This window comes from Nestor notabilis, unplaced genomic scaffold, assembly GCF_000696875.1.
Source record: "Nestor notabilis isolate BGI_N333 unplaced genomic scaffold, ASM69687v1 scaffold13618, whole genome shotgun sequence".
In the NCBI taxonomy this organism is placed as follows: Eukaryota; Metazoa; Chordata; class Aves; order Psittaciformes; family Psittacidae; genus Nestor; species Nestor notabilis.
This window is the reverse complement of record NW_009941613.1, coordinates 84,898-98,093: the sequence shown is the minus strand read 5'-3', so window position 1 is coordinate 98,093 and position 13,196 is coordinate 84,898. Positions and strand designations below refer to the sequence as shown.

General features: G+C 41.3%; 1 protein-coding gene across 1 annotated transcript in view; it reads left to right on the top strand.

Moving 5' to 3' along the window:
* Window positions 1-88: 88 nt before the first annotated feature.
* MPPED2 (metallophosphoesterase domain containing 2) overlaps window positions 89-13,196 on the top strand; it is a 95,553-nt gene continuing 82,445 nt past the window's right edge. Inside the window, exon 1 of the mRNA XM_010020981.1 lies at window positions 89-315. Within this exon, the coding sequence (XP_010019283.1) occupies window positions 188-315 (128 nt within the window). The 5' untranslated portion in view covers window positions 89-187. The remainder of the gene's footprint in view (window positions 316-13,196) is intronic.

The window sequence follows — 13,196 nt, the reverse complement described above, 5'->3', positions numbered from 1 at the left end:
TAGAGTAATATTCTGTGTACATTTACGTCTTCTTGGAGTTCATAGCAGCGTGTGCCATCTTTCTCTCTTGGCAGAGGTCTGTGGAGTTGATGAGCTGCTGGGAGTCGGGATCCGCCTGGAACACGATGCCCTACCCTGCTGCTGGCCTTGGGAAGTTGTGAGCTGCTCATGTCCATAAGGAGGAAGGATGGCTCATGGAATTCCTTCACAAGGCAAAGTTACCATAACGGTGGATGAATACAGCTCCAACCCAACACAGGCGTTCACGCACTACAACATCAACCAGAGCAGGTTCCAGCCGCCGCATGTGCATATGTGAGTACTTGTTGGTGGCATTGCCTCGGCGTGTGTCTGTGTGTGTCTGGGTGGAACACGTTGCTGAAGGAGCAGGCTGAGAACTGGGAAAATTGGTTATCCTTACATTAGCTAATAGGCAAAATGGTTATCATATTTCTCCTGTGGTGTGACTGAGGAGCACCACTCCGTCATCTCCTGGAGAGAACTTGCCCAACCACGACTAGCAGGGCATATTCCCTGAAACTTGTCCGTGATGTCACTTCAACTTGCCTGAGGGACCCATTGCCTGAAAATTTAAGCTCCCTTCCCCCAGCCTTTACACTCAGCTGCGAAATAGGCCTAATTGGGACTAATTGTCCCCCCTGATCACTGAATCCTTTGTCCTCCTGGTTGCGAGTGGAACGTGTGCCGCATGCTGCATTCCACCCAATGCACCCCGCAGCACAAAGCAGTCTTTCCTCCCAAGAAATACAAATAACCTCCTTAAAACAAGGTCCCTGGCCCCAGCTTAAACCAAAAAAACCATGGGAAATGGGGGGGCTGAGGGCTTCTTACTTCACCTGGTTATTCCTGGGCTTTGTGGGGTCTCTGCTGCGCAGTCCATAGGCACAATGGTTTGTGTTAAGGGCTAAGTACCAGTTTTAACTCTGAATTTCCTTCCCATTGTTCAGTTAGGGTTGATCTTTATCGGTTATTTCTGTGAATGTTCTTTTCCTTTTAGCGTTGATAGAGTGAAAAGCATGTGGAACTAAAACAAAGACATCTCTTGACCTCCTGCGAGCCATTGTTAGTCAGAATTGTGAAGGATGTCACTCTATTGAATTTGATAAGGATTTTGCACAATAAGGGGGGGGGAAGGTTGCTTGCTACTTCGTTGCATTCTTGTTATGTAGAAGCCGTTCCGGAAGAGTCACAGTGTGGGAGTTCAGCACCTTCTAATAGGATTTCACGTGGTTACAATCTCCCTAAAGGCAACTTTGGGAAGAATGCTGGAGAGGGCTGTTGTGCATGTGGCTTTTCAAGGTGGAAAAAGTTTTCAGTAATTGCATTTGATTTATTACTAAACCGATGGTGTAACTATTCTAGAAACATTTCGGTTTCTTGAGGCACTTTTCAGAATTCCCATTTCTTGATTCACTTCTCAGACCTTTTGTCAGCTAATCTCTGTTGCAGGTTTTGCACTCCAAACTGACAATAAGTACAGATGTTTTGTAGAGAATGAATTCAGAACAAACAAAAGAAATGGAGAAAGCAGCTTTAAAGAACCCTTTGTTATTGACATTGATTTGAGTGGGAGCTGATTTTAGGACCAGCTAAGTGTGGTGCTCAACACTGTAAAAATAGCTCATGCCTGTTTTCAAAAACTCACCGACATTCAGCTACTTCTCTAGCAGTTTGTGTACCTCTTAAATGCTACTGACTTGTCATGTCTTAGAAGATGTTTTACTTGTTTGGAGAAGCTGTGTAATTCTAGTAAATACTGAAACTATGAAGTGCAGTATAGCGACAGTATTTTAAAGGATTTTTAACTGAAATGCTGCAGCTTTCTTAAAATCAGCCATTTGGTTTCACAGAATGATAAAAATTTAGAAATAATAAAAAAATAAGAAAAATTTAGAAAAATTGTGAAGGGATTAGTCTCAGATTTGCAATGGAAGCAAAGAAAAAGATGTTGCAGTGCAGGAGGCAAGTTCAGGTGTGGGTCTGGGTCGCAGATGTCAGGGGTTTAAAAACCTGTTGAGGAAGAAGTGCTGGGATCCTACCTGGTGTCAAGAGTTGTGGGTAGAGGAAAGCCGGGGAATGAAGACACAACAGTGGCTGTGGGGTTGCGTGGTGGTAAGAACATAGAGTTATTTCTGGGGAGGAGGGACTAGATGGGGGTGGTAGCTTCAGAAGGGGTGCTTATTTGTCTTCCCAGTAATTTGTAACAGAAGCATTGTGGCCATTCCTGAAAGAGCCAGAAACCTTAACAGAAAATAAGTAAAAGCAGTATTAACACAGAAACCATCATCTTTTTATCCTATTTTATCTTTGCTAGTACCACATGGCTGCAGCTGCCAGGATTGTTCAATTTGATTTGTTTGTGCAGTCTGCTATTCTTTTTTGCTATCCTAAAGTAACGCATTTATTTAATGTTTGTTTGAGGATGTTTCATTCCGTTTTAGTGAAAAACTTACGTAAAAATAAATTATATAGGATGATGGAAAATGAGTAAAGCAACATGGGAACTGACTGTGGCGACGTGTATGTGACTAGCAGGGCAATATGTTATTACAGGGCCCTGCTGCATACCATAAATCAGTAGCTTGGTGCAGCTCAAGGACAGTGTTCTTTCCTGAGGAAATAATTTTTCAGAAGTAATTTCCTTATGGATATGCATCTTCATGTGCAAAGGTGAGAACAGGATTCTTGGCGTGTACTGAGCCAGTTCTGCGTCTGGAACAGCAATTTTGGTAGTTCCTTAAGCTCTGGTACAGTATGATTTTTGTGTCAGCTTGTCCAACCTTTGTATTTTATTCCTCTACTAACTAATGTTTGAACAGGTGTTCTAAAGGCAGGTTTTACAGTTGTTTTTTTTGATAAGGGGGTATCCTGTTAAATATTTTGTCATCTTGAAGCAGTGCTCCCACCCACAGGTTTCCCTTACTTCCTGAAGATGTTACCGCATGTTTGTGTTCGAATGCTTTGTACAAGTAATGTTTACTTTCAGTTTTAATTCACTGCTTCACCTCAGTTCCCTGCTTTAAAGGGCAGCTGCAAAATACTAACAGTTACAATATGCCTCCCTTGGCTTCTTGATGATCATTATTCTTACGCAAGTCTTTGTGCTTTCCCATTTCTTGTCAGGATTTGTGACTTCAAGAGGCAAATGCTTCTTGCTTCTTCAGTGTAGGGCTGCCAAGTGTTATGTTAATGCATTTATTTATTTAATTAAAAGAAGGGAAAGAAAAATATCTTAGGCCTCTTCAGACCCCTTGACACGTTCTGTATGAGGTCAGTGGTGCCACCAGTGCCAGTGAGCAGAAGTAGGATTCAGCTTCAGCAGCCACCACAGTGGGTCTTTAAACCGTTTTAATTAACATGAATTATTAAAGCTTTGTTTTATGGAACCTTCTTCTCTCACCTGTTTTTGTCCTCAAATCAATGGAAAGGAGCCGAGTTGAAAATGTGACAAATCCAAATGTAAAATTGTTTACTCAGGTTTAACCAGAGGGAAAAATCTTTCTGTTTGGGTACAAAATGCTGTTTACTTTTGGGGGTGGAGGGGAAAGGAAGGATAGAGTGAAGTAAACTTCATGTATCTGTCATGGAAAATGCCTATTTGGACGTGCCCAGCTGGTGAGGATGAGGGAGTTTTGTGGAGATAAAATAGCTGAGTGGGAGCTGCTGCAGGCTGAGCATCAGCTTTCCTCTGGTCTCACCAGGATGGCTTGTTCTTAGGATACTTGGAGTACACGTTCAAATGCTGGTGTAGTTTAAATTCAGAGGCAGGGGAGTAAGAAAGATAGAGGTTTCTGTGCCAGGCAAAAGCGTTCTAAATGAGTTTATTCATACCTGGAGATACACCGAACAATCTGTTACTATATAATTTTACTGCCTTTTCTGTTCTGGAGTAATTCCCCATGTGAGTATTCTTATTTTAAAACAAAGAGTGTAAATGGAGTTTATGTTAGTAGAAATATCTATGTATTGTTGAATAAAGTATTTAAATATATGAGTGTGTGTAAATGTGTATAATAATAATAATACAAAAATACAGCTTTGTAGTCACAGAAGAAAAAACTTTCAACTGTGACAAAGCCTTAAATTGATAAAACTCAGAGATCTTATTAGACTACTAACCTTGAGAAATAGGATCTTGCATGGTTTTTTTATTGGGGAAACCATCCTGTATTTAATGGGCTTTATAAACTCCCACTGAGGTTGGCAGGAAGTCATGCGTTTGATTTGTAATACTCTCAACTTTTGTTTCATATAAGGTGTGTGTGATACTTAGGAGAAGGGGGAAACAACCGGCGTTCATAGAATATGGACCTACTTGACATTTCCTTTCTCTCACCAGTCTCTCGGTGGCATGTGTGGCTGCTGAAGCTCAGCAGTTTACAACCTGGTGTAAGACCTAGTTACTCCTTTTGCAAACAAAAAAAAAGCATAAGGTGTAAACATAAATTTTACATATAAGATGAGAGTAAAAAGTTTTTCATGGTGGTGCACTTAAATTTAAAGCCTTTTGAGATGCTGGAGTGGAGTGTGCTGAAAGTGAAGTGTTTGTACATTGGGGGATATAATGGTCGGGAATGGCAGTTTTGTAATTAAACCTCAAATTTAGTCCCCTTGTATTGTGCTTATGTGGTTGTAGTCACACTGCTAAACTCGCTTGAAAAATTTAAGTTTCTGACCTTTAAAAACATGTCCTGATGTCCCTGGAAGGTCGATGCTATGAAAATGGAAAGTGTCCCTGCTATTTATTTATTTATTACTATTAACAACCAACAACAACAACGTAGGACAGGTTTAAAACAACTTTTTATTGCTATTACCCTATTAGTTACATTGCCCTGTCCTAAGATAGAAGCCAGGTCTTCTATCTTGGTGATAAAACCCTGTATCTCTAGTGCTCCTGGGAAGGGGCTGCCAGAAATTTTCATTACATGATTTGATTCTTTTTATAAGAGCAAGTAATGATAGAACAAGGGGGAATGGCTTTAAACTGAAAGAGGGGAGATTTAGGTTAGATACAAGGAAGAAATTCCTCCCTGTGAGGGTGCTGAGGCGCCGGCACAGGGTGCCCAGGGGAGCTGTGGCTGCCCGATCCCTGGCAGTGCTCAAGGCCAGGTTGGACACAGGGGCTTGGAGCAACCTGCTCTAGTGGAAGGTGTCCCTGCCCGTGGCAGGGGGTTGGAACTGGATGAGCTTTAAGGTCCCTTTCATCTAAAACCATTCTGTGATGCCACGTTAATACTATTACTTTGTAGTTCATTTAGTGGTCAGTCATACTGAGTGCCAGCTGACTTGGGGTTTCATGTCTTGGTACAGTATGCAGCGTGTTCTTATCTCATGGGAGGTGTGTGATGGGATCTGACCAAGGAATGCTTTTTGCTGCAGCGGTCCCTACTACAGTACCTTGTGCTGGGGCAAGACTGCTCACCAAGGCAGTTCTTTACTGTGAAGGAGTTAGACCAGGAAAAAGAATAAACCTTACAATCAGGTTGTTGTATTGTCACTGAAAGCTTGCAATTTCTTTCTTTAAAATGCCAGGGCACTAGGGATATTGCTGTGGAAGCAGCAGATTTCTTGCTTTTGTTTAGTGCTTGAAGGGTGAGAGTGCAGTCTATCCTGTGAAACAACTTCTAGAGCATACATTTCAAAGCAAGGAGTATGGTGCAGACACCATCATAGAGTTTTTGGCTCATGGTTTCCTCCTCATGGCAGAATGAGGCTGGTCTTCCTTGCTAGCAATGATCCCTGTGACCCATGGCTGTTCCAAGGCCAAGGAAAGTGCTACACCTACCTATCACATACGTTGTTAACTTTCTTTTACAAACCTTGTTCGAATATCTTGTTGAACAAATAGGCAAAAGGAAAGCCCTGTGAACAGTGTGGATTTAGATGTCTGTTCTATGTTAAATTACTATATGCAGCTTGCTTATGTTTGATTCAGGACTATTTCAGAAGAGACTGAGTGTTGGGTTTTGTACTCGGCGTTGCACAGTGACTTGGAGTTGATGTTTCTGATCTTGAGCTGCCAGAGGTGGTTTGTTACTGAGTTGGCTGCCTTGCATGGGTATCTATGGAAAAATTCAGGCACGGAGAGCCAGCACGTTTCCTTCCCAGCAGAACACTTCGAGTTTTGGGTTTGAATTCTGTAAAATGTCATGGCATAACTTGAGAAAATAAACATGCTTATGGATAACGAATGCAGCGAGGCAGGGAGATTGCTTTCAAACGTGCATCTCTCTAACAGTGAGACGTAACTTGTAAAGCTACTTCTTTGAAGATAAAGTATTTCAAAAGGTGCAAAGAGCTTGTTTGGTGGGATTTGGAAATTCAGGTCTTGCCCATTTACTTTCAGTTTTGATGTGGGCCATTAGGATTGCAATTTTTAGGTGTTGTATTGTAGAAGGCAAGTTTTGTGATATTGTATGTGGTTGTTTTAGTTATGAGAAAACTGTAGCCAAAGCATAGAATTAGAGAATTGTTTAAGTTGGAAAAGACATTTAAGATGATTGAGTCCAACTGTTAACCCAGCACTGCCAAGTCCGCCACAATATAAGCACATACATGAACTGCAAAAAGTACTGGAAAAAAATAACCAAATCTGCAGACTAAGATCACATAAAATGAAGCTGCTAATGCGTGTATTTAAAAACAGTGAAGTCAAACCAGTTCTAGACTGTAGTAAATGTGACTGTTCTTCATTTAACAATTTTCATTTTGATGCCTTTTTCAAATGAAGAGACAGCGTATGATAATCTTGTACCCAGTAAGGCTGGTAGTGTGCATGGAGCAGTACCAGTAAACTGGAAGTCTGGATTCCAAGCAATAAACTTTAGGTACCTGGAGTTGAGTCATTTTATTTATCTTCTGAAGAGTTGACCATAAAGTTTGGTCTTAAGCTCCATAAACTTGGAGATTCTCCCAGCACACCAGCTGTATGTGTCTTGCAGGTTCTGCTGCGTGAAAGGTTGTCTGTGACAAAGTGCTGGTGGCTGAGCATTGCTGTTGCATGCTGCTGCTGCTGAGCTTTAGAGGGGGGCAGAGAGGATGGCTGGAGAGCAAGTCAACACATAATCCCCAAATACAGTCATCGTCTTCATCACTGATGGATCAAGCCCATGTTATTACTTTCTCTTGTAGATCAGAATGCTGCCCAGAGTTTACCTGCATACTCCCCTCTGACAGAGAGATGCTTGCCCCTGTTTTTGTGCTCCCTGTTTTATAATGGGTGTATCTTCTGAATTGAAATCATGATGTTGAAGGGAGAGGCAAATAAGAAAATCCCAACTGCCCTGTTTTTACCAAAAGATTGTTTAAATGATTGTGCTGTGTGCAAGATTTGTTCTTGTGACAGATTGTGAATTTCATATTCCCAGACCCTCTCTTCCTTGCATGCTGCTTGATATTAGGGCTCCAGAGATTCCACTGGATGTTGACAAGGGAAAAACAGTACCCGAGGCTTCCTCTCAGCAGAGTCCCCACTTACTGTACTGGGCATTAACTTATATCCAGCACATAAGACTTAAAAGCACACAGCCATTAAGTGTAGCACTCCCTTCCCAGGAGGGCAGCAGATGGAGAGGGAATGGGGGAGGGAAGGAGAAAGGAGTATGATAGAGGGACTTTGTCTGATGTATTTGTAAGCCAGGAAACTGGCTATTTACCACGTTTACAATTTCTCTGGTATAAGGAATTGAGTGTAGTGACTGGGAGCATCAGGGTCAGCACATTACTCCTGAATGTTTAGCTATTGTATCAGTTTATGGGAAGGAAAAGGTGCTAGTCCAGTATATCTTTCCCCATGCTCCTTTTATAAAGGGAGCACAAAGAAAAAAGTCATTACTTTTTAATTACTCCAGGCTTCTTTGTTTCTTAAAGCACATTCACTTTTGGCCAGCAGTGAGAATTACCAAAGGGTTATTTTCTTTCCTGTGAATGGTAAAATGGTAGTTTCGGGGAAAATAATTGTTCAGAATTAAAATTTAACGGGGCCCAGCATATTTAATAAATAGGAGCCATGTCCTGTACTTGTTGAATGCAGTGATTAGTGACACTCTGTTGCTTCCAGTGGGACAGGACCAGTCACTCAGAGATGCCAGCTGAAGTGGTTCCCTCAATTTTAGGCTATGATTCTTTCAGGGACTTCTTTTCTCTGGCTGTTAACAAGGTACATATAAGACTATTATAATTAACATAGAGTAAGAGGGAAAATTCATCTTTATGGTTTATTGATTTTGTAAATTTCAAGTCAGCCAGGCATTCACTTTTCCTCCTGGTAAAAAGGAGGGAATAAATGAAAACTAAATAAATACATAATTATACATTTAAAAAAATCAGAAACTCTGGTGTAATCTTTGAAATGTCTTGAATTTTTTTAAATAAATTGTTTTCATTTTGATTATCTTTCTCTTGACATTAGTTTGATTTTCTATCACTTTTATTAGTTAAACAGGCATGTTTGCAGTTTTGCAAGGAAGGCATGTTTACAAGAGACAGGGTTTTTTTTTCTGCTGTCGTTATTCCATACCCTTAAAGTTTCCACTTAGGACACCCTCTTAGGGTCACTGAGGGAGAGTTAGGACTCACTGCAACTTCTTAGGTATTTTGGAGGGTGTTTTTTCTAAGCGTTTGTCCTTACGGCAGTTTCTCTGCTAGAAATGTTGTCAGTATGATGAGGCTGCACAGACCAAATACTGTAATACGAGTTTCAGGCACCCTCTGAGAATTAAAATGATGATGATGATAATCCTCTACAGTTGGTGTATGGGTTTCTGTGTCTCTTTTCGTTGTGACCTTTGGTGGTCTACTTGGCTACTTTACATGGCTGCTTTGTGAGAGTGCTGCTGTGTTAATGGAAGGATCACACATACTGTTCCTCTCAAACCTGGTACGTCATCTCAGCAACAAAATGAAGACCTTTAACTCTTGGAGATTTTTATCATTTGTTGTTAGTTACCGATTACCATAAAGACTATGCCTTCAAGAAAACAGGCTGTTTTAAAAATGTGTCTGAGTAGAGTAGAGCCTTTATTTTCTCTGAGTCAGAGGAGCAGGGAAATCTCTGGTATTGGTTTCAAGGATTTAAATGGTCTATGTTTAGTGGGATTTTGTTTTCAGGCTCATCCATCTTAGGTATCATTAATATATAGAGCACATTTTCCTGAGAAGAATCCTTGCATTCAGTCTATATCCTCAAGAGGAATATTAATTTAAGTTGAAAATTAACTTTGGATCACGTGGCTTCCTTGATAGTCTGTTCATGCCATCGTTTAATACTGCGATGTGCAGGAGTCACTTTTTTCAGTCCGTATTTCTCTTAGAAAGTTTTAAAGGCATCATTCTGCTGGAAGACCTTTTACGAGTCGTGTTATTCAGTGCAGAATTAAAAGGTATAATCTGAAACGCATAGTCCAGAAGTTGGTGGAGGCTTTTTTTTTTTTTAATCAATTAGTTCGAATTAAATAGGGGTCTAAAGAAGATTTGGTGCAAGAAGTGGCAATTTTCTGGGTATCCGTTTATAAAGAGGCAGTGCGATTTTATTAGAGTCCAAACACTTGTCCAGTAAAATGCAAGAGGAACGGACTAGAGGTGACTGATACAGAGTAAACGGAAGATGAGAAGTGGATAAATAATCTCAGATAACCAGAGAGAAGATACTGGCCTGAAGTATAGTTCTTAGCACACCTTGCACGTGCAGCAGTATTTCATTTGTTAGGATTTTACTGTCTGCATATGTGTTTAAAGGCAATCTTGCTGTAGCATGAAGCATAGCAGTAATATATAGCCCATTACTGCTGCAGCTGTAGTATCAGTCTGTCTTGCGGGTTTGTATGTGTTTTATTATTTTCCTAACAAAAGCTATTTTAGATTTTGAGCTTCCAGACTTAATGCCTTGTAGTTGTTCACAAGGGAATCCGGCAATGCTGACCAAGAGGTTGTACGTTCACATACTGAGGCAAGGTCATTTGAACCTTTTAGTGCTGTGCCCAGAACCTGGCAGCCTTAAAGACATGCTTTTTCTTTTTTTAATATATATTCTTTACAATTTTTCCTCTGTTGGGCTTAGTGTGCTTGTGAGCAGTGTCAGTGCACTGGGAACACATTCTCTTGCTCCACATATGCACACAGAGCTATTGTAGTTGCTGTGAGAGCTTCCCTCATAAGTTCCTCACAAATGACTGTCGTCTCCTACCTGTAGGGACTTCACATGGAACCAGGAGGGTAGATTAGTCTCTGCCTCCATTCAAACTAGAGTTTCTTACCAGTTGCCGCGGAGGTCTTTGTTACATGAATGTCTTTGTGGGAAATAAAGCACAGTCCTTTGTGTTGTTTTTTTTTAAGGCACCAAACAGCTGTCAGGGGGTAGAATTTCTATTTGTTTAGGGTCAGATGAGACAACGAGCTCTAAATGAAAAATCAGATATCCTGCCATCTATCCCCTGAGTCATCTAATCTTAAACAATATACTGTGCATTCATAGGGCATCAGCAGCGCTGACAAGTATATTCAGAGAGTGCATGGATTATTTTTTTTCCCCTCTCTATTTTCCAAGCAGAAGAAGGCAAAAAGCTAAGAATTAAAATGTTGTTTCCCTGATGGTATAACTTAAGTATATTATGTATCGGCTCCATGGGTGGCTGCTGGAGTTGCCATCCCCTGTGTTCTGATTTTAGTACCCTCCTGAAGGCTGTTACCCTGCAGAAGGAACAGTTGGATGGAACATAAAAAAGTTTCCTGAACAGCCTTAATTTGTGCTTTAGTGTGTTACTGTAAATGAAAATCAGATTTATTTTACTTGGATACGTTGACTGGAAACAGTGATAGGCAAGAACCATGGTATATGGGTGGCTGTATCTGGGAGGGGTACGGAAGACAGAGTAAGACCTAGGCTGTCCTTACTTAGTTTGTTGACAAGCATGGGTCAATACACCGGCATTGAGAGGGCAGTGACGCTTGTTAGCAGCAGTGCTCCTAGTACTCTAATAGCAAAGTTACATTAGGCAGCATTTAAACAAATATTATTAGATGTTTATCTAACTTTTGCAGTAATTTTTGGTGCAGTACTGTAGAAGGGCTGTGTTACTGCACATATGTAACTGCCTGTGAGCGTGGCAGAGTTGAGGTCTGTTCTGCAGAACATTAGATGTTTTCTCCCTCTGCTGATTTTTGGTAGTCATACCACAGTATCTCCTAGTTGTAGGAGGTGTTGTGGCTACTGCAGTGGTTGCAGCTTGAGATTTTAGCGATGTTGGTTCAGTGGTTCTTGCAGATCTCATAACTGAAAGAGCTATGCAGGTGGGTATAGTATTAAAGCAGTGACTACACAGGGCATAGTGAAAAATGTTTTCTATTTGTCTAACTGATGCTGCTGCCTGTGTTCTTGAAATAAAGTCTTCTGATCCATTGCACAGCTACACTTTAGTTTGCTCTGAGGGGCCTTATGACTGTATTTTGGACATGTCTTCTGCAGTGTGTGATTACAGCTGCCAGTGACCTGGCAGCTTAATCAAGTTGGGAGTTCATCTCTACAAAGGAGAAAGAACCCTTATTCATTAACCCCCATGTATCTTTGGGTAATCAGTAAAGATGGTAGGGTAGTTACAAAAAAGACTTGAAGGTAAATTGAGACGTTCTAGTAGGTATTTCCCCCACTGTGAGGATCTGATTTTGCGACGGCATGGGGGGACACCAGTCCACATGCGCGATTTCAGTAGGTCTGGATCCTGCACTATAAATATGCACCGGGTGCAGGGGAGAAAACCAGCACATTCTCTCAGGATGCTGTTAGGGCCAAGCAGAATTTCATTAGGGACAGCTTCAAAGATCAGTTCCTCATGTCCATAAAAACAAGTGTAAATTATCTTCTGTGAGCCTGCTGTTAGCAGTTGCACTGATACATTATGTATGATTCTAGACTGCACGTGGTATGAACAAACTGCGCCATGTTTCATTAGTGTGCTTCATTTTTATGTAAAGCCTGCCAACTTCTGTTTATTGGTGGTGTTTTGGTTAATACAATGCTTGACTTCAAATTTCCCGTTCTATCAGGTATTAGTAGTGACACAATGTCTGAAAAGGACTGCTAAGGTTCTATAATGCTTCATGTTTTTACAGAGGAATAGCATATAGACAATTCCCTGTATTGACAGCTTCACTTGCTTTCTCATTCTTCTGCTTCCTGCACTTGGTAAGAAGGTGGCTGCTTCTACCTTGTCTTGGGGCAGACCTTAAAGGAGCTTTCTGTAGCACTTGACCTAAATGTTCGTGAAAATGATAAAGAGGGTGGATCTTCAATAATTGTGCTTTTACTGAGCTGTGTACCCCATCATAGACATTTGAAAGGACGGTTTGTAGTTTCTTTTGGGGAAATGGTTTGAAGTGCAACCTCTGTGCATGGAAGTTTTGCCACAAGTTTCAGTGGGATCAAAAGTTTTTAAGTCCTCATTATCCTTGCAGAAACAGTAAGATACAGTGGAATGTTTTCCTAAACTGAACTATATTGGTAAAAAGGGAGATAGATATATATATGTATATATACACACACACACACTAAAAAGAGATATTTTTTTTCCATTGTGGTGTTTCTGCCTTTTTATATATGTGACTTAATCCATGATGAAGCCAAACTAGGAGAGCATTCTCTTGCACACCCAATCAAGGCTCACCAGTGCCTTCAGATGTGATATTAAACTCCTCAACAGGTCAGCAATCTGATTTGCTCTGTGGTTTCACAAAGACCTGTAACCTGAGGCTCCTTTAAGCCTAACGTCCCTTGTAACATCCACTGTAGTGTGAGAGCTGGTTCAAGCCACTGCTTGTTAAATTCATGATGACAGTGAGTGTGTGGAGCCGTGGTTTTGTGAAGGCTGGTTTTTTGGGGGATGGTGGTATTGCCAGCTTGAATAGCCCTTACTCCTTTGCACTGCTGTTCTGTTCTCCCACGTGTGTCCGTGTTGGATGTGTAACATAGCTGGGGTGAGAGGGTGAGATTACTCCAGGGTAACATAATCCCCTGGGGTGACAGGGTGAGAAAGGCAGGGTAGCCCGCTTGTGTTCTCTGGTCCTTGCTCACCATCTGACCCTGCAGACAGTTGTACTGGCACAACAGGAGGCTGCAGAAGCAGGAACCAGCCATAGCAAGGTGGGACTGGGGGCTGCAGAGGCCTGGCACTGCTGCTGAA